General features: G+C 43.6%; 1 protein-coding gene across 2 annotated transcripts in view; it reads right to left on the bottom strand.

The window, feature by feature from the left end:
• Positions 1 to 10,522, bottom strand: part of LOC144121808 (monocarboxylate transporter 14-like) — a 31,190-nt gene extending 20,668 nt beyond the window's left edge. Inside the window, exons 1-2 of one of the 2 annotated variants that reach the window (XM_077655211.1) lie at positions 10,341 to 10,479; positions 9,540 to 9,627 (exon numbers count right to left, since the gene is read on the bottom strand). Coding sequence is in view for 1 of the 2 variants with exons in the window: in XM_077655210.1 (XP_077511336.1) it covers positions 10,341 to 10,433 (93 nt within the window). In the remaining variant the exon portion in view is untranslated. Of the gene's footprint in view, positions 1 to 9,539; positions 9,628 to 10,340 lie in introns of both variants that reach the window. The other variant, XM_077655210.1, reaches the window with a different exon arrangement.
• Between the last annotated feature and the right edge of the window lie 9,907 nt (positions 10,523 to 20,429).

Genomic DNA, 20,429 nt, shown 5'->3' with positions numbered 1-20,429 from the left:
ATACACAGGAACATGGGTGCACAGATGTATCGCCGCCGACATATACACACATAAAAGCACATATATACCCTGAAATACACACTAACAAGTTTGGTTTAAGGTTTGGTTTTGGGGGTCTAACGTGCCAAGTGACTAAGGTTTGAGGGACGCCGTAGTAAAGAGCTCCGGAAAGTTCGACAACCTGGGGTTCTTCAATTTGCACTGAGATCGGACAGCACGAGGGTCTCTAGAATTTCGCCCCATCGAAATTCAACTGCCGCAGCCGAGATCGAAACCGCGTCCCTCGGATCAGAAGCCGAGCAGCATAACCTCTGAGCATGGGCGCACAATTATGCGCGCAGACACGCATAAAAGTACCCAAAAATACTCCGGAGCATGAGTACACACGCACGCACAGACGAATAAGAGACGATATGTACACGCGCACAAGCTTGAACATCCCCGAACTTACACAGAAACTTGTGTGCACGCGGCTGCACAGATACATGGGCGCACAAATATACGTGCAGACGCGCGTAAAAATTCGTTACAGCCACTTAAATATCTCTTAACTGTGATAGGGCGAAAGCCGTTTGCGACTCATTGACTGATTTGAATTTTCCCCGCTTACCCAAATTATAGATCTTTCGGTCGTCTTAAGGTTAGGTGACCTTAAGATCACGTGACATCGCAAGGTCACGTGACCTAGGTGGCCATGTAACGGACGGATGGTCGCCGCGAGTATGAGCCATCAAAGACTGTCGCCTTAAAATAAACCGCGGATGCACCGCATCATGTGCGCACATGCACGCACAGACGGATATGCGCCGAGGTATAAATGTAGACAATGATAAATAACCTGGCACATAGAAAGGAACTCCTGTGCACATGCATACACACATGCATGACGCCCAAATATACGCGCGCACGCGCATAAACCTTCCCGCTTATACAGTGATGGTTGTGTACACACTCATTCATAGACACACAGACGCCGAGATGTACACGCACAAAAAGCATAAATATTACCGCACGTACACAGGAACCAGTGTGCACATGCATATACACACGCGTGGCGCACAAAAAAGCGCGGACACACCCATAATAATTCTGTCATGTGCACCTGACCGTGTGTACACACACATCCACTGATGCTTAGACGCCGAGGTATACACGCGCACAAGCATAAACATGCCCAAATATACGAAGTATCTTGTGTTCACACCGATGCACAGCAGATGCATTGGCGCACAAGAATACGCGCACAAAAGCATAAGCATCCTCGAACATGTATAGGAACGTGCGTTTGCGAGCATGCACGGATATTTCACGCACCAATGCACACGCACACAAGCATAAACATCCTGACGCACACAGTGGAACCTGTGTGCGCACGCATGCACAGACGTATGTGCACATAAATATATGCACACACACACACACACACACACACACACACACACACACACACACACACACACACACACACACACACACACACACACACACACACACACACACACACACACACACACACACACACACACACACACACACACACACACACACACACACACACATGTAGATCTCTTTGAACATACCCTTGAATATGTGTGCACAAGACTGCACAGATGCATGGGCCCGCAGTTAAACGCGCACAAACGAAGAAACATCCCCAGATTTGCCCCGAAGCGTGCCTACACACGCATGCACAGAGGAATGGGCTGATAGATATACATGCACACGAGTACGAAAAGCCCCGCACGTACTCAGGAACTAGCGTGCGCACGCATGCACTGACTCATGGGCACACAAATTTGCGCGCACATTCATGTAAACATGCCCGCACATACACCTTAGCATGTCTACACGCGCATGCACTAACTCATGGGCGCACAAATTTACGCGCGCAGGAGAGTAAACATCCTGACTGGTGCCCTACATCGTGTGTACACATGTACTTATGTACAAGCAGACGCTGGGGCGCACAAAGTGCACGCACTCTCGCATCAGGAACGCGTACATACAGCAGAGCGTGGGTATACGGAGATGTTAAATTAAAATAAATTTCCAATGCACTTAAAAACCGCCTTTTTCCAGGTTTGTAAGGTAATGAAAAATTTTAGAAAAACATTGAAACTCAGCTACATAAGCACGTTTCCTTCATAGCTGAGAAGAAAGTGAAGAATTACATTTGGGGACGAAAACAATTAAACTGGAGCGCTTTTTCGGGAAAAGATGCTGACATATTGCACAAACTACAATCGAAACAAATCACTGCTCCACTTTTGCTCCTCACTGCTTGGCAGAGAAATGCATACTTGCGCGCCTTTTCGCACGTTGCGATTCAACTACACGCACTGGATATTTTGTACGCGCTCTTCTTCGGCGCGTACAGCCTCTTTGGAAGCTTCGTATGCACTTTACCAAAATGCGACCACTTCCTTTCGCACAACACAGACGATAGAGGAATTCGGAGTTGCCGGCATGCGACTGACGTCAGTGGTTGGTGTCTCCAAAGATTTTACCACCGTGTGGGCTGCTCAGAATGCTTGGTACACTCCGAATCGGCTCATTGCGACCAACTTTTCCAGAGCGTAAGGAGCTGAGACTGTGCAGACAACTGCGTTTGAAAACTTTGGTGGTTTTTTCTTTCTTGCGGGCAATCAACGTACCGAAAAAAACATTTTTTTACATCATTTTTTCTTTTCTTCAGGTACCCACACCTCTGGTGTTTAAACGCATGCGCAGACGCATCGGTGCACCGATGGAAGCGCTCAGATGCATTAATGTCACTTACCTACGTCGGACCGTGTGTAAACAGACATGCCCTAACAGACCCATGGCGTATAAACATACGCGCACACACGCACTCACACTGATAGACAGGCTCAGGCACATACGTGCCCGATGACGCACCACCAACGTGCTCGTACGGGTGCAAAGCTACAGCGCGTGCGCTCTGACATCCAGAAGTCAGCACCCTCAAACTCATTCACGCACAGAAACATGCATGCACGCACTCATAGACACACACCACAATGTAAAAGCAAGAAAATGAGTAAACGATGCATTCTAAAGCAAGGTCCCGTATGCCCGATTGCAGGAAGCGTCTGCTTGCCATAACTACCATATGTGCAACCACTGTCGGCGTGGCATGGGAGCAGGCCGTGAGCGTCGTTGGCAGTGAGGGAAAAATCCCGATGGAAGCAAAGAAGTGTTACAATTTCCGAACGCATGACGAATGTTCCGAATGGCGCCAAATATCCCAATGTGGCTCCTTGGACAAAATTGCTGTGGTTCAGCTCTGGTTAAACATGGAGTGACGCGATAGCTACCTCCATCTGGCTGAGTGGATATAGCTCACTCGAATTGCAAAATCAGTCTTTCGCCGCTCCGTTCTGCTGGGCATTCCTTCAACTGCGTCCCACTTGACACGGCGCTTGCGCACAGCTGTTTGTTGCAGCTGTTGCGCGCCGCACCTCCGGCAGCAGCAGCTGCTCCGCACCACGTGACCAACCACGTGAGCAACGGTCGCATCCCGTGGCCAACCCACGTCACCAACGGCGCCACCGCGGAGCTCAAGTGATGCCACGCTGAAGGGCCGAAGAGGTGGCGTAGTGTAGCCTTCGCTACAAAATAAAGTAGCTGAAAGTAACAAACTTAGAAGTTGCTCAGCTTGGCTAACCCTGGAATTGAGAGAAAACCAAGGACGCTTGCTAAGCGTCTGAGGCTCGTTCATGGCAGCTCCGCTACACGCTCGCGACAGGCGTTCTAAATATGGCCACATGACCACGTGGCTATGAATTCGTATCACATGGTCTTACGGCACCCCCATCGGATGTCATAACCTGGCGTTACATAACTTCATGGGATTTTCTTAAGGTCAGAGGTGAACCCGAAGGTCAACCAATGCCATAAGATCAACTCAAGGTCAGAGGTCAATGATCAACTAAAGGTCGTGAGACAACGTCATGAGTGAAGGGTTCGACACCATAACTGTACCACTTATGGGCATACACGCCTAACGGGGTTGCGCTGAACGGCGTTCAAGGTTATTCTGCTGCCTACGCGATGACTGCTTTACCTAGCGTAGTGAAGCTTTTCGCTTGAAAAAATTGTTTTAATGTGCTTTTCAGTGGGAATCAAAAACAATGCCCTCGAATTTCGCGACGGGCGCCCTTAAGATATGAAGGCTTGTTGGTTCAGTTTGGATAAAGTTGAACCAAGTGAATTTTTTTGGTCTTCTAGTTGGTGAACACTCTCAGAGACATGTACTGAGGCGTATACGAGTAATGATACTATGATAATTAGGAATTAAGCATGGTGTGAATGTTGTGCAGTGGTGTAAACGGGACCCGGTAAGTCTATCGCGTTATACTTTTAATGACGAACCTTGAGCTTCCCTCGAATTGTTTCTCCCCGCTTTACTCGCAACACAGTTTTTTTCAGCAGGAGTACGTACCAAAGGTTTATCAACGCTACAATCGACCACACACCATTGAAGGAGATGTAGAACAAAAAGTAGAAAATCAATTATTATCCTATATTATTCTCATATCGACAATACTTCCTCCAGTGCTTATTGCGAAGGGTAAGGGTTTCGTATTCGCAAAAGCTTGTATAGTACAACTGCCATGATTTGTTGATATGAGCACGAAATCGGTACAGTTATGACAGGTCACTGTCCAATCATGACTGATAAAAAGAACCTAAAATTTTCTTATCAAACACTAGCCCTTTTAGCTTGCTCAAAATGCCCCTTACTCAAGCCAAGATTCTGGGTCCTTGATGTAAGCCTTCGTCGCAGAGGACAGCTTTGAAGACACTTTTCAAGTTCTTGAAGGACTCAGCACTGAGTGCAAGCTTGTGAACTATCACTGTGCCCTGTGTACCCTGCAAGTAATGGCCAACGGGCATGTGGAAAAGTGATCATCTCCCTTCGTTCTCTCCCCTTTCTATCTCAACCTCCGTTCCCCTTCCCACGTGTAGGGTAGCATAATGGGCACTGCCTAGTTAACCTCCCTGCCTTTCTGTTTGTCTTTCTCTCTCTCTCGCTCTCTCTTCCGCTTATTCACCTAGTAGTCACCCTAAGGTCTGGTTGGCTTTCTCTTACAGCTTCAGCTGTTCCGTATTCGTTCCTCAAAAAGAAAACTAGTAGACACTTAAGCTCCGCCTTATGGGTATAACGCGATAGCATTAATGAATCACTGACCACATATGCGGAGTTGGTTATTATGTACTTTACATTAATAGATTTTTCGGAGTACTCGTGCCATTCCAAGCTTAGCAGCAGATAGACGACGAACCACTGCCTGGGCAGATGGCTGCTTCAAACCCAGCCACCGGTAGTGATTACGAGACCCAGCTCGCTCTTCCCGAGCAACATTTAGCACATAGTTAACTGCGAGCTGCCACGACGGGCAGGTTGTCAAGACGTCACAAGATAACATGGCCATTGTGGCAGGTGCGTCAGCTTTCTTTTCCCTTCATAACGCCGCCGATGACGATGAAACCACTGACAACGCCGGATTTTCTCTAGATTGGAGGCCTTAACTTTATCGCGTTTAATTCTGGAGTCGGCGGCGCCGGGCGCATTGCCCTCCGGTCATGCTCCATGCGCGCAGAGTGCCTCCTCCCGGCCCAGAGGTGCTGGGGGATGCTGTTCAGTGCCTCGCAACACCTGCCGCATAGAAATCAAATATGCTAACCCCTTGGCCCGCGCTGTAGAGGCCTAGTGAATATTGTAATTCTATTTGTTTGCGATAGCAAGACCGCATTACCGCGTCACAAACTCGTAACCGTCATGCAAGTTTTTTACCTCTAGCTGCTCTGCTAAGATGCTCTCCTTTTCTAGGGATAAAATAAGGCTCACAGGCCTCTAAACCTTGATATTAGCGTACATCTGCTGTTGATAGTTGGTTGGCTATATATGTCTATAGTACACCATGAAGGCATTTATAATCAAGAGCGTGGCACATGTATGCTGTCTCAGGCACGGGACTCTTCTAGACAAAATTTCTGTTTCCTTACCGCAATAAGAGGTAAGCGTAATGTTCTTCCCATGAAGTCTGCCATCTAAGAGCCTTGAATTGAACCGAATTAGTTTACAATCAGGCCATATGTCGCCGTACTCATGTGCTCATCTACGCATCGCAACGGTGCTCAGCATTCTTACCCAAAAGGTAGAATGAGTAAATCCTCATTGAAGACCGAAATAAGAAATAGCTAGGCTCCAATTGATGCTCATCAAATTGAATATAATTCAGGCCACATTGCACGATTCTTTATTTGCTCTTGTTGCTATTTAAAAAACGCGCATTTAATTTATACGGGCGGTTTGTACAAGATCGCCATTAATTTGTTATCGAAGTGAACACTCCTCCAGAGTCCTCACTCTCTACTATTCTTTAGCTACTCATCCGCCTTTCTATAAATAATACTATATTCAATTACGTACCTTTCAAACTATAGTAATCGGAAATGCGCAAATGGCTTTGAAATACGCCTAAAATTTAACCTGGAGGATGGGGAGTGCTAATTTGTCTCATCGAAATACCGTAGCTAGCACTACTCGGCGAAACAATTTTCTATCGCCGCTCCAATTCACTTTTAGATTATTTTATCGGAGCAACCACGTAGTTCTTTTCCCGAACGGCCAGTAAACGGCTAGTAAAAGCACACCTTAGTATTGGCAGGGGTTTGTCTTGATTTGAATTAATGTTTCCTCCCTAGCGGCCTATTCTTTGTAAAAAATTCAGATAAATTATTTCCTCGTCATCATAATTTCACTAGCCTGTCTATGCTACTGCAGAGCAATGACCTCCCCCATGTCTCTTCAATTAACCCTGTCATTTGTCAGCTGCGGCCACCGTATCCCTGCAAACTTCTTAATCTCATCCGCCCACCTAACTTTCTGCCACCCCCCGCTACGCTTGCATCTGCTACGCTTGGCTTCTCTTGAAATCCACTCTGTTACTTTTAAGGACCAGCGGTTACCCTGCCTTCGCATCACATGCCCTGCCCAATCACAATTCTCACTCTTGATTTCGACTATCATGTCATTCAACCGCGTTTGTTCCCTCACCCTTTGCGCCGGCTTCCTATCGCTTAACCTTACACCTATCCTTTTTTTATTTCCATAATTGGCTGCGTTGTCCTTCAATTGAGCTGAACCCTTTTCATGTGAATCAAAAAGAGCTCTAAATAGCATTTGACGCTTTTCTTGGATGCGAAAGGAACACCGGATATGAACGCTCACATGTGGTGTTTTGTTTGAAGCGCATGGAATCCGCCATTCATTAACTGCTGTTTTTTTTATTTTTGGAGAGATTTCGGAGCGCTTGCTTGTCCAAGACATTAGTCTGCTAAACTCGTGTCCTTGTTTACTTGGGGGCTATTCTGCCTCACCTGTCTTGAAAAGCAGCAAATATATATCACCTGACGTGCTCTGCAGATGAACGTGTGGCATGTTGACGTACGTAGCTCTAGCATGGGAATTCTTCATTCGTTTTTCATTTAGGTAGGAACAGCGTAATTCAGGAGCGAGGCAGAACTACACACAACAGCGTTTAGTTCTGCGTCGCTCGTGTGTAGTTCTTCTGAACAGAGTGTAGTTCTGCATCGCTCTGGAAACACCAGACTGGTGTTTTCTTAACTGCTATCATAAATCATCCTCATCATTGCTATCATTCTTTATCCCTCACCCCTTTTCCCCCGTGTAGGGTAGCAAACCGCTTATTCTTCCGGTTAACCTTCCTGCATTTCCTCTTCTTTTTCCTAAATTATCCTATCCCAATTATCATAAATTAAGATAGCAATTAAGAAAGCATCACTCAGGCCCTGAGTAGATCGAAAGCACTAAAAATGTCACTGTCGCAAAGACGCAGCGTCTAAAAACACCGATTGCACTTCTGATATCCACACAGGCATGTCAATTGTGCATAAACTAATAGTCAGACAGTTGGGTGCTCACTAGAACGGCAAACGTATAAATACGTTGTTTATGGCACATACACTCCAATGCACGAAAAACAAAAGCCGCTACATGCAAGACTAAGCGCTTGTATACTTCGTTTTCATATCATTTTCTTAAGCTGCCTTTAGTCTTCCTAATTACAAGAGGTGCTCGCATTGGTCATTGCAAAAACAATGGCGGAATTTCATGCCGCTATCATCTCAACTGACCGGGAGTGCAAGTATTTCTGCCGCCCTTTGCTGCCCGTCAAAATGTCAAAATTCTTTGCAGTCGCAGAAAAAAAACCATCGCCATATGGAACAAAGAACATTCTTTTTACGGGGGAGGGGGAAAATGTTTTGAGGGAAATTATCACTGCCATTTCTACACATTTGTGTTCTGAAGTATGAAAGGAATGTAAAATTTTCAGACAAAAACAGCTGCAACGAACATAAAAAGGAATTTAATTAACTTGTCAAAGTGAATTCAGCGTGGCTTTTGCAAATAACCTCACAATGTTAATCAAAGTTAGCTTTTTCCAAAGGAACAGCTTGGAATGGAACCATTGTGTTGGCTTTATTAGTGCTTTCAAAAAGGTACCGCGTCAACTGCTCTTTTTTTTATTCATTGGTATAAATAGAAACACTAGCAAGCCCTCCGTACCACGAGTTTCTATCTAGCTGCACTCTGAGCGTAACAGCTAACGAGCGATTAATTTTATTTTTGGCCAGAAATATTACGCTTCACGTGCCTACTCTTACATAAAATATTATTCCTGAGCGGGAAAATTGTTTTCACTGTTAGAGCTCATTATTTCGGTGAAGACCTTTGTAGATGACTACGTTCCACCATTTTATTTCTAAACCGAAAACTTATTACACTGCGGTCCCTCCATGTAATCTTTCTAGCAATTCTGACGGATGTGAGCAATTGCGTACGTACTTAACTTATTTCAATTTACAGCCATTACTTTCTCTAGCCCACCCAACTTGGCTATGAATACAAGTTACAAAAATTCTGGCCCTTCGCTACAGAATGCAGGGTCCTAAAAATCTTTTATATTTTAGATATGTTATGACAGCTCGTACACATTAATACTTACAACAGAAATGGCGCCTGATATAAGACTTCAATTTGACTTACGTAAATGCCTAATTAAATATAGTTCTACGCCATAAGGTAGTCTAATCTCAACATTATTATAGTTCATAAATATCGGATCCTAAACAACCCCAACAAAGAACTATGAAGGCATTACACAGAATCTATCAGCCTATTTTACTATTGGGGGATCTTGCCAGCTCTATGTTTGTTGAATGAAATTAGAATTTAACACACTCACCTGGTCATAAGAAGAATGTCCTATGAGTGGCTACACTTATTGCCATAACGGAATAATTTTCAAGGCCCTAATAGGTATTGTAACGCGTTCATCATCACTATTAATATGTTATTCGTGTATGCAGAGCAGGTAAAATTCTTTTTTTCTCACACACCTTGCAGGTATCCTCCGCTCCTGATTAGGTGCATCACAATCAAGTAAATTTGAGCAGCCAGCTCCACGTTCATTTTTATCGAAGGGACTGATTCGTAACGACCTCACCTGTATTTTGGGGTGTTTTCAAGATAAGTGGAACTTCTAATTTCCGCTTCACTTTTTCCAATGTGTATCCGTCCACTCCATTGATAACCTTTAGAGAACAAAGATACAGTAAAACATTGTAAATGAAACAAGGCGTAAACAATATAGAGTAAGTCTAGTACTTTTCATTCCCGAGGTTTAAATTTTTGAGCAGCATAGTTGGATAAAAGTACGTGTGCAAAAAAAAAAGAATTTTTTTTCTTTGGAACTCAAATCAGTGATATCAAAGACCTGACAGGAGTCAGTGCACATAAATATCGAGTGAAGCAGCACTCGTAAAGCTGAAGCCCGTTAATAGGAGAGGAACCACTTGAACTCAGCCTTTAGGCTTCCGATCTTCGGCTGCCAACAGCCGTGCTGTCTTTGTTCGCACCAGGAAGGCTACCTTTGCGATCAGGCAACCGTTCTATTCGGAAGAATAAATGTTCTAAACACAGGGCAGACAATGCTGCTCCTAGAAAGGCCATAGGAGAGCACCTTACTCTTTATAATGTAAAATTGGTAGTTATTTGGTTACTGTTCTAATAACAACGCAATTTTTAGTGAACAAAAAGGGCCAGTTTCTAGAAGTTTTCTGTGCTCTATACAAAACTATTCATGCAGCAGTTGCGTCAGCAAGGCTTAGGGAATTAATATTTGCCAATGCTTCTCAAAAGAACCCCACGCGCACTTGAAAAACCTGCAGCGCATCCCATTTAGATATAAATCCCTGATGCCGAAAACAATTCTCTCATACACACGTGCAGCATTTGCATTACTCACGTTGTTCCTATGGGCGTCCTGCGTCCATTCGCAGTGCAAGCACAGTACAGGCAGCCATCCGTTTCCAGTCGTTTCATGCCAGCCGCGTTCCATTATCGGGCGGAAAAAAGAAAGCAAACACTGTGATATCCGCCCGTAGCTTCGACCCACAACTGCCGGTCGCTGTCGAGTCGCGAGCGTTTTGGCGTGACTCCAGTTACAAAGAATTTTCCGTCAAGTGCCGTCCGTAGCCTTGGCACTATCCGCCCAACCAGGAATGGCGCCTAGAAAACAAATCCCAAACACATTCAAGTGCGTTGTTTCGTGCCAGCTGTGGACCCTTACGTACATAGTTATTACGTTTGTCGCTGCTTTCATTGTTGCACGCGTGCCTTCGCATCGCTTCCATCTTCACCACCACCTATCATCGCTACTCTTGCTGCTCTCCGCTTTCTATTACATTTCAGAACAATGGGCCACTGGGCACGCGTGCCTCAGACCGGTCTTCGTATATTAACAAGCTCTGAAAGCTTGCATGAAAACATGCAAGGAAAGCTTTTTGCTCTCTACACATATTTTTAATCGCAATTTTCACCTGCCAACAACGAGAACGTTAGCGGTTAAGTATGGCATATTTTCAATGCTGCTATTCCTCGTCTAAGCACTCTGCGACGAAATATTTTCACTGAAGGGTTTAAAGTGACGTAATATACTTAAGCACGTACCTTTCAATAATAAAGTGAATCCTGCATATATAGTCAGAATACTTGAGTTCCCTAGAGACCGGGATAAGGATCTGTGCTGAATGGAGCTTTTTTTTGTCAATTGGTTTATCCTCGCTGTCTGGCTGGTAGCGTGTCGTGGCTACATTGTAGACAGCCGCTTATCAGAATGAAAAGCAATGGGGCGCCATTAAGGCTTTTGAGATTCTTGTTTACTGTGATTCCTTCCTATGGCACGTCTGACATCTGTGGAGCATAAACGCCGTAATACGCTTTTTTTCACAAATCTTTTCCTGTAAACGAACCGCATTTTTCAAGCATGCGAGCTTTTTTTCTATCACGTCTATCTCGTCGAGAACTGATTGCCCCTTACGGTATCTTCCTCAGCTTGCCAACGCATGAATCATACACCAGCCACTGTGACATTGCATGAAAAGTGATAAAGAAAGCGGACGTAAACTTGCCCCTGCAAGTGGCAGCAAGGAGTCGGTCCCAATCCAAAGGGGACTAGAAATGAGGCCAGTAGAGCACAGGAAACCACAATAAACGTAGGAAAACACTGGTCACTGATAAGTCTTCAAAAGAATGGAATGTATCGGTCACTGCGGAAGACAACACGCAGCTGACGAAGGACAGGTACAAACGAACACAATAGTGTTGATTTGGCTCTGAAGAGCGATATTAGTCCGCAATACAATCATCATTCTCGTGTGGTCGTAGCATGCAAAAGAAAAAAAAGAATGCTCCTTCTCCACTGTGCCATCATTGTCCTGACTGCAAGCGGTGCCAAGTCGTGCTCCAAACTTGTGCAAAGAATTGTTTACCGTCAAAACATAACTGCAGAGAGTGACCATTTTAACCAAATCAAATTACGTTGAAATGCTCGGTTGCTACTACCAGCCTGTTTTCGTAGGAACGTCTTACGCTCGGGGGCCATTAGGATGGCTGACCAGAAGGGACCGCTCGGATAGTGTGGCCGCGATATAATTCTTGCGCATGCGCGATTGGGTACATTTATTGCACAGGTTATAGTGTGCATAATTCACTGTTAGCTCAGCGATTATGGTGTGTGCGCCTTCTTCCCCTTTAGCCCATTGTGAGTAGCGCTGTTTGTGAACTGTCACAGATTGCTAGCAAGGCAAGTAACCGTTTCCGTCAGTTCGTTCTTTGATTTATAAGGGGTGATCAGCTCTTAGGGACATAAACCAATCACGCAGAAGCAATTCTCACGACTTCGTCTCGGTAGGTCGGGGGATCTGTGAAATCGTAAAGCAACGAAGTATTTATTCTCAAGACAGTCATAATTGTCCGTTCCAGGGCGAACGGCAAAAGTGATGAATATTTTATCCTCCGCTCCTAGGAAGAAGCTCCTGCTGCTAGCACTGACTGCAAGAAAAAGAGATCTCGGGATCGAGCACTGGCATCGGGTGCAATGCAAGTTTCGTTGTGTTGTATTGGACAGTAAGCGGTGGTCGCCGTTCGCATGGCAAATTCGACATGTTAACTCTTTCGCCGCCTTGGGAGCAATGGCCTTGCAATGCGGGTTTGTTTACTGTGGAAGAACTATTAGCTTTAAAATGTAATGTACTACAAGAAAATAAAGCCCATTGGGCGCATTCTTTACTAATATGAGCTTTGTTAAAGTGTGTTTATGTCTTATTATCAAAATGTTATTTCCGAAATTTAATTGTTTAGATTATTTTGAAGGAAAGTTGCAAAGACATGCTTCTACCCAAAAAGAAAATATTTTCAGAAAACTTAAGCGCATACAAAATGTCCGTCTAACCAATAAGAATACTTCTGAAAAAATTGAAATGCTAGTTCATACAACTTTCTCGCTATAAACTATCACATGGGTCACGTTGTTTGTCACACTTTTGGGCGATATAGTCGGGCGGACCCTTCCAAGAGCAGGTTGTATCAGATCATCCCAAATGATGCGGAAACCGAACAAAGAAACTAATAATGTCGGCAACGCGTGTATCTTTTCTCAAATCGACCGCTAAGTCGATCAAGGCGGGCCCACGAAAGAATGTAACCGTGGCGCTGCCACCGATGTTCTCTGCTTGTTCCTCAGGTGCCAAGCGATCTGAACTAAAGCCGGATAGTGAGGCAGAGTCCTGAGAGTCACTTCTTCTTAGATCGTCGCCCAAATTAACCGTGGACTGCGCTGAATTTGGAGATTTTTCATGTTTAATTACGCGCGCGGCACTGGCGTAGGCGACCATTCTCAGCTTCTAACCTCCGGCGTTTTCACATGCGGTCCCGAAGCCACTGGTGTGCGGGAAAATGACAATTTGAAGATATAGAATTAAACTGTAATTTTCTAGCTTGAGGGCATATGGCGCATCATGCTCAAGGACCTTGTAAAAGCGTGTTGAACTGACGTCCACATTAATCGTTAGCAAGCTAAGGATGAAAAGGACACTGAGGAGAGCTTCGTCCCATTTTATTCCTTGTAAAATTCGGTTGGTGAATTTTCACGCTCAATTCACGTTCTTTCGAGCACAGAAGACGCAAGTTATTTCTAAAATAAATGCTATTTTCAGATGTCGAAAATTATAAAAACGTTTGTTTTTGTACCCGACCATGGGCAGGCAGTTCTTTGGTATTTTACCGAGCCTTTAACCACTGACTTCTGGTCTACTACAAGAAAGTGCCTTTGGCTACTTTAAGCATACATTTTCAATTATTTCTGCCAAAATCTATAAAATTTACAGTTGTATTCCTCTCTTTTTAGTGTGTTGTGCACAAATCGATGACGTCCCCAAGTGACGAGTAGGAATTATTCCCAAGCCTTTAAGAAACCAGAAATTTTTGCGTGAAATGCCAAATGGTGGTGAACTCCTAAGTATCTCTGATTATGATTACTTAATTGCAGGTAAGCAAATTTAGAGAACTCAGCAGCACATGTCACCTAGCTTCGACATTTACCTCCGACTTGAGATCAAAGCCGTATTACAACCCTTAATTCAATAATCCTGGCTTCTAGGACCCTGTTAAGATCAGTGAATGAATCTGTAAACATTTTGTTGAATGCCTACCTAGCATCAAAGAAAAGAAAATTGAACATGCTCAAATACTCCGTCTGCGTTTCATTTGCAATTATTATCACCGCAGAAATTCATGAAGCCCTTAGAAGCCAACCTCTGACACTTTAAGCAATGAAAGATAATTGTCCGTTAAAATGGGTGGTGCGGCTACATCTCTGAAGTCGCATATTTCCTAAGAGGAGACAGATGACCTCTGTTGTACCCTGAGATGGACACTCTACATAATTCTACTACATGCGGATTGATGGTGATATTTATACTAAAAGCATACATGTCGCGCACATCCATACACATATACCTAGCAAGTAGAAAACTTATTCTACCGGCTAACAACGACGCGCTTTTGACCGCAGTTATGCAAGACCAGCTAACAGGAAAGGTGGTATCATCTCTTTATGTAAAATCAAGATTTGACATGCAAAATTTTCAGCCAATACTAATTGACAATAACAGTGCACGTTTTCACAAGTATTTAACAAAAATAATAACCAATCATTGCAGTACCAGCTTAATATTTTAGTTAAAAAAGTATTGTTTTTCGACTGGACAAACCCTCCTTAAGCAGTAGAGAACTTGAGAACGTTTCCATTTTTTACACTCGATTTTGTGTGTTCGTGCGTTCGAAAAAAATCTGATGGAAGCGGCAAGATCTGTTCCAGAAACTGGGAGTTTTGTGATTTAAAGATTCATAAATATGGCTCTCGCAAAATGTATCCTAAATTGTTAACGGAAGCAGTCGAAATTGGACAAAATTTAGTAACAAATTATTTGTAAAAAAATATCTGGAGTGCCGCAAGGTTCTTCACTAAAATTCCTCTTAAAATTCCTCGTTTAAGGCCGGTCACGAGTCCCATCTATTTAAGTAGCATCGCATTCTAAGACACCCCGAGTTGTGCTTAAGCTATTTAAGTAGCATCGCATTCGAAGACACCCCGACTTGTGTTGAAGCTAAGTCGGGGTGTCTTAGAATAGCTTAAACACATAGAGGGCTTCCTCTCGAATTATCATGAGATTCCTGTCCCGTTTCCTTGTTATATTTTCTACACAAGTCGGGAGTCTAGTGTTTTGCATTGAAATAACCCCGCTCTTGCACTCTCTGTTTCTGACCCGGCATTTCAAGCTATTTTTCGCTCCGTCCTGATTACCTTCATACTCACTTGCTATCTTCTCCGCCATGATTTGTCAACTATCTTCCTCTACAAGCACTTAAATAACTTAGCTGCCCAACTCTTATCGCCTAATCTCCTCGCGTATTGCACAAGCTTTTCGGCTTTCTGGGCTTCATGCGGTGCCCAGCTCATGTCCGCCCGTACTGCCTCGTTTGTTTGTTTTTTGCCGTGAACACCTAATGCCAACCTGCCAGCTGCTCTCGGATTTATTTCTAGACGCGACTGAACCTCTGCCTCATGCCAAAAACTGTACCCCAGAAAGTAAATCCCTAGCACCATTATTCTTTTTAAACTACCTCTCAATGCTCTAACCTTTATAAGGAATTCGGGATAGCTTCTAGAAACTGCCGCTAAGCCTTGCGGCCTATCATGTTCTGTTATGAAGCCACTTTGTCATTTCCTTTGATGTCATTTCTTTTCTTAAGTCACGGACGATGTCAACGCGCCATGTTTGAATGTGTAAAGCCAGCAGCCACGTGGCGGCAGACAGCAGAGCTCAAAGCACATGTTGCAAATTTCTGGCAGCACTTTTGACCCCCAAAATGCCCTATACTTCACTATCGTGGCCTCTCTTCGAAATTTCCCCCTATTAGTCTCAGGGTGCTTTCGAATGCGTTTCTGTCCTTTGTCCATCCATACCTTGAGACATTTGTATTCTCCCAACATGAGTGTCGCATCGACTTTTTTTTCTAAACACCTAATAAGAGGTAGCTTTGAATATCAGCAACCTTGGTGTAATTTCACTAAACCTGAAGCCTAGAGCGTCTTCTTCGTCTCCGAAATTGTTAACCAGAGTATGTAAATCATCGTGCCTGACACCAAATTTTACAATATCTTCAACTTATACACATTAAACCATGAGCCCAGTGCACTATGTCTCTTCCACCTAATTTGTGCGATACATTATAGGCCAAATTGCTTTATTACAACCATATTTCTATATTTATCATTCCATATTCGTAATTTCAGATATCGAGACAACGATTAGTAAACAAATTCAACCTGCATTTTGTTAATCTTTCAATCCCGCCATATGTGCATAACGACCATTGCAACATCCCTTTGAGCAGTGAAACAATATTTCTCGACGCTGTTGAAGAACATGAAGTACTGCATGTTTTCCAGGAGCTTAACAATACCACAAGTTTAGACATTGACGGGATGCAATTAAAGCCTATTAAGTTTGTCCTTGATGTCCTGCTTTCATGCCTCACGCATATCTTTAATTTGTGCATTTCTAATGCTATATTTTCATCTAAAATGCAGATTCCGCTTGTCTCTATCATATACAAAAAAGGCGACAAAAATGACTTCGGCAATTATAGACCCATTCTCTGCTACCAGTGTTTTCTAAACCACTTGAAAAGATAATTCACAAACGTTTCGCAAAGTTGGAGGACAAATAAAATGTAATAACTGACTCACAGTATGGATTTCGTAAGCACGGTTCTACAGAGCACACATTACTAGCTCAAAAAGAGTACGTATTACAACACCATCATCAAAATAAAATAGCCATCGGCATATTCATAGATTTTACAAAAGCGTTTGATTTGTTCAACCAAGCATTACAAATCCGCAAACTCGACAGCCACGGTTTCCGAGGTCACGCAGGATCTCTTGTACAGTCTTACTTGAGTATTCACAGACAAGCTGTCAGTAATAATGGGTATAAAGCGGAAAACGAATCACTTCACCGCGGTGTTCCTCAAGGAAGCATACTGGGTTCTTTTCTTTCTAATATTTTTATTAATGATAATGCGCACATCGCCCCTGCGAAATACATAATATATGCTGACGATACGAGTATACTTTTTTCAGGAACTCAAGCAGATACTTTAGTACATACAGTGAATTCAGCCCTCTCTAATTTATATGAATGGACACAAAAAAAATGATTTACAGGTAAGTATCGCGAACACAAAAGCAGTTATTTTTAGAGCAATAAAAAAGAAAGTTACACTCGTAAAAGACATTTGCGTCAATAATGCTCATTCAGATGTAGTCCCTCCAATTAAAACACTGGACGTTGTATTCAATTAAAAAATCACTTGGAATGACCATGTCTATTTTATTGCCAGCAAACTGTTCCAAATTATTGGTTTAATTTGCAGATATCGAAAACTACTGCTAACAAGAGCATTGGTGGCCGTATATCATTCACTCTTTATTTCTCGCCTCAATTACAGTAATTTTGTGTGGGGAAAATATCGCAAGAAAACATCAATAAGCTTCTCGTATTGCAGAACATTTTCTCAGAATAATTGAAAATGTTCCTAGGACATTCCACACGCAAGATCAGCGGCGGTGATAACGGAAAACTACGCCTCAATTCTTTTGGAACCTCATCCCTTCTATGGTCTCTTATCCCTTCCCATGCAGTTTCACCTTTATTATCTCGGTATATTTCATTTAAAAATTATATTAACTCTAGACCGATATCTTGATCTTTGAGTATGTCCCACAGGACCTCCCTATTGACATTGTCATAAGCACCTCTCTTGACCAACAAGCTGAATATCTGTTTTCCACACGCGCCGTGGTGGCTCAGTGGTTATGGCGCTAGGCTGCAGACGCGAAAGACGCGGGTTCGATGCCGGCCGCGGCTGTCAAATTTTGATGGAGGCAAAATTCTAGAGGCCCATGTACTGTGCGATGTCAGTGCACGTTAAAGAACCTCGGGTGGTCTAAATTTCTGCAGACCATAACTACGGCATCGTACATAGCCTGAGTCGCTCTGGGGCGTTAAACCACCGTATACTAGAAACCAAACCTGTTTTCCACACAGCTATTGCCATACATTGGATCAGAACTAAGCGACTGTCACCTAAGCGCATACCGCTTCTTAATCCACTCAGAAGTTCTTTCAGCACTTAAATATTTTCTACCCATGTCTGCATTTCTAATTTCACAGCCTTCATTGTGAATCTGTATTTGACCGATGTTATCGCAATCGGCCAGTAGGTTTTCATGTTGGTCCTCTCCCGTTTCCCTTTATAGTTGAAATTCATTCTACTCTATCGCCAGCAGTAGGAATTTCCTCATTTTAAATTGCGGTTTTCAGTACTTTTAACAACGTTTCTGTGCTGGTTGGACAAACTTCATTGTTTAGCAGCTTGATTTGAATGTCTTCTATCGCTGCTGTTGTGCCTTTATAAATATTTACCTCTGCATTGTATTAGTTCAGATTGCACAACTCTAAACACATTTCCATTGTGCTATGCGGTGTCGTGTCTCCGCTGAGGCAGATTACAATATAGGCACTCCTAAACACATCAGTTATAAATGATGTAATGTATACCACTGCGTTATCCCCCATATAATTAGTTTGCTTCAGCAAGATGAAACAGTTCCGGCTTGCTTTTACTCTTTTTACCTACACTCCTTATATGACTCCAGAATTCTCTAGGCCCTTTTAGATCCTTCGCGAAACTCAGCCATCGATTTATCAGTGGACGCTTTGTCTTACCCTGAAGAGGATCGGCACTTCCAGTTTCTTTTGTCGATATTATTCCCACTATTAGTCTATTTCATTGTGAGAAAGCTGCGCCTTCTTAGCATCTCTGTATTCTTACGAGGCTACGCATCAGTTGTCGATGCCCTCCTAAATTTCAGCATTCCACCAGCTTCGTGTCTTCCGGTTTCCAGTGGTCTGCCACTTTTGCTAGCCATATTTTTGTGCAGCTGAATCCTTCTAACTATTTATGGTACCACTTTTCATGGGACACTTCTGTACTTCTTCCTGAACACCTGCTGCTATTAGCGCTTGTTGTTCGCCGTTTCATTCGAGCTTAAGTTTGTTTCCTGCATATTTCTTTTGAACGTATGTCCCATCAGCAGACTTGAGTCGTTCCCGAACTGCGCTTCCTCTGTCTGTTTCCTAATTAGGGAGCTTGCTGTAGATTCCCTGCAGCATTAGACACTAGTCAATGGTCGAATACCGTTACCATAAATCACATTTGATTGGTCCATCGCATTTTAATTCTTTATTTGCAGCAACTAGTTTGCTGGGCTCACAGAATTCTAGCATACACTTTCCATTGCTACCTTTGTATTCATCCAGATGCTCAATGTGGTCATTCATATCGCTCAATAGAATTATCCTGGTACAGTCTTCTATCTGCTTTATATCATATTGAGAAGCTTCGCTAGATCGTTATTTTCTTCTCTGGAACAGTACCCTGTCAATAAATTGACTACACCTACCATGCTCATTTGCCTGCCATTGTTCCTCATGCTGAGACACGTTCAAAGCTATCCTAAGCTCCCATCCTTGAACTGAAATGGTTGCAGCTTGAACACCACTTCTGGCAACGAATTTCCCTCGCATTTTGCTCTTAATTTTTTTTTCGATTAAAAGCCTAGCATCCGGATCTCCCGATTTATAGTTATCACATTTCCATCTACTTCCTTGTTCTCTCCGCGCATCTCTGACACTGCAAACCACGATCTCCAGCTACACGGCTACTGCTCGCATATCCTCAACACCCTGCGCTAACCTTTCAGCTACTTATAGGTGGCCGTATTGAACTTTATTTAGCCTAGCCGCCAACTTTACCAGTTTATGCCGTGCCATAGTCTGGGACAATTTTCTTTTTTGTATTTTTCAGCACATCTTTTATTGTCCTTCCCGGGAAAATTCATACACCTACTCGCCTACTTGCCTCTTCCGGCTACATTATATTTCCCGCGCACCATTTCATGTTGGAGTCATCAGCGATAAGCATCAGCCGACCTTGCCTTCTCTCCAGCTTCCTCCTTCCGCTTGCTTACCTCTGCAACTTTATTTTTTCTCCTGCCACCTCTTGTCTCTGACATTGACCTCCTTCCTTGTCTTATCGCTGTCCGTCTCCGGGCTATCGCTCCCTTCCCTCAAAGTCACTTCTGCACAGATATTTTTGTGACCCTGGCTTCCTGACCTATTTACACTATGTTCCACAATGCCAGTGGAGATCCCATACACGTGTTCGGCATCCTATATGTTTGCCGTTGCCCTCTGCAACAGCTGCGGCAGCCACGTTTAATGCGACAGTGTTAAAGGCCCCGTTCACGAGAAAATTTGGTGTTGGTGTTGCCAGCATCGACCTTGTGAGCGAAAAATCACGGGCCAGAGAGCAACTTAAGAGGTGGGTGGGCTACCTAGGTCACGTGACCTTGCGACCTCAT

The sequence above is a fragment of the Amblyomma americanum genome, chromosome 2, assembly GCF_052857255.1.
Source record: "Amblyomma americanum isolate KBUSLIRL-KWMA chromosome 2, ASM5285725v1, whole genome shotgun sequence".
In the NCBI taxonomy this organism is placed as follows: domain Eukaryota; kingdom Metazoa; phylum Arthropoda; class Arachnida; order Ixodida; family Ixodidae; genus Amblyomma; species Amblyomma americanum.
Note: the sequence above shows the minus strand (reverse complement) of the source record. Positions and strands in the feature narration are given on the sequence as shown.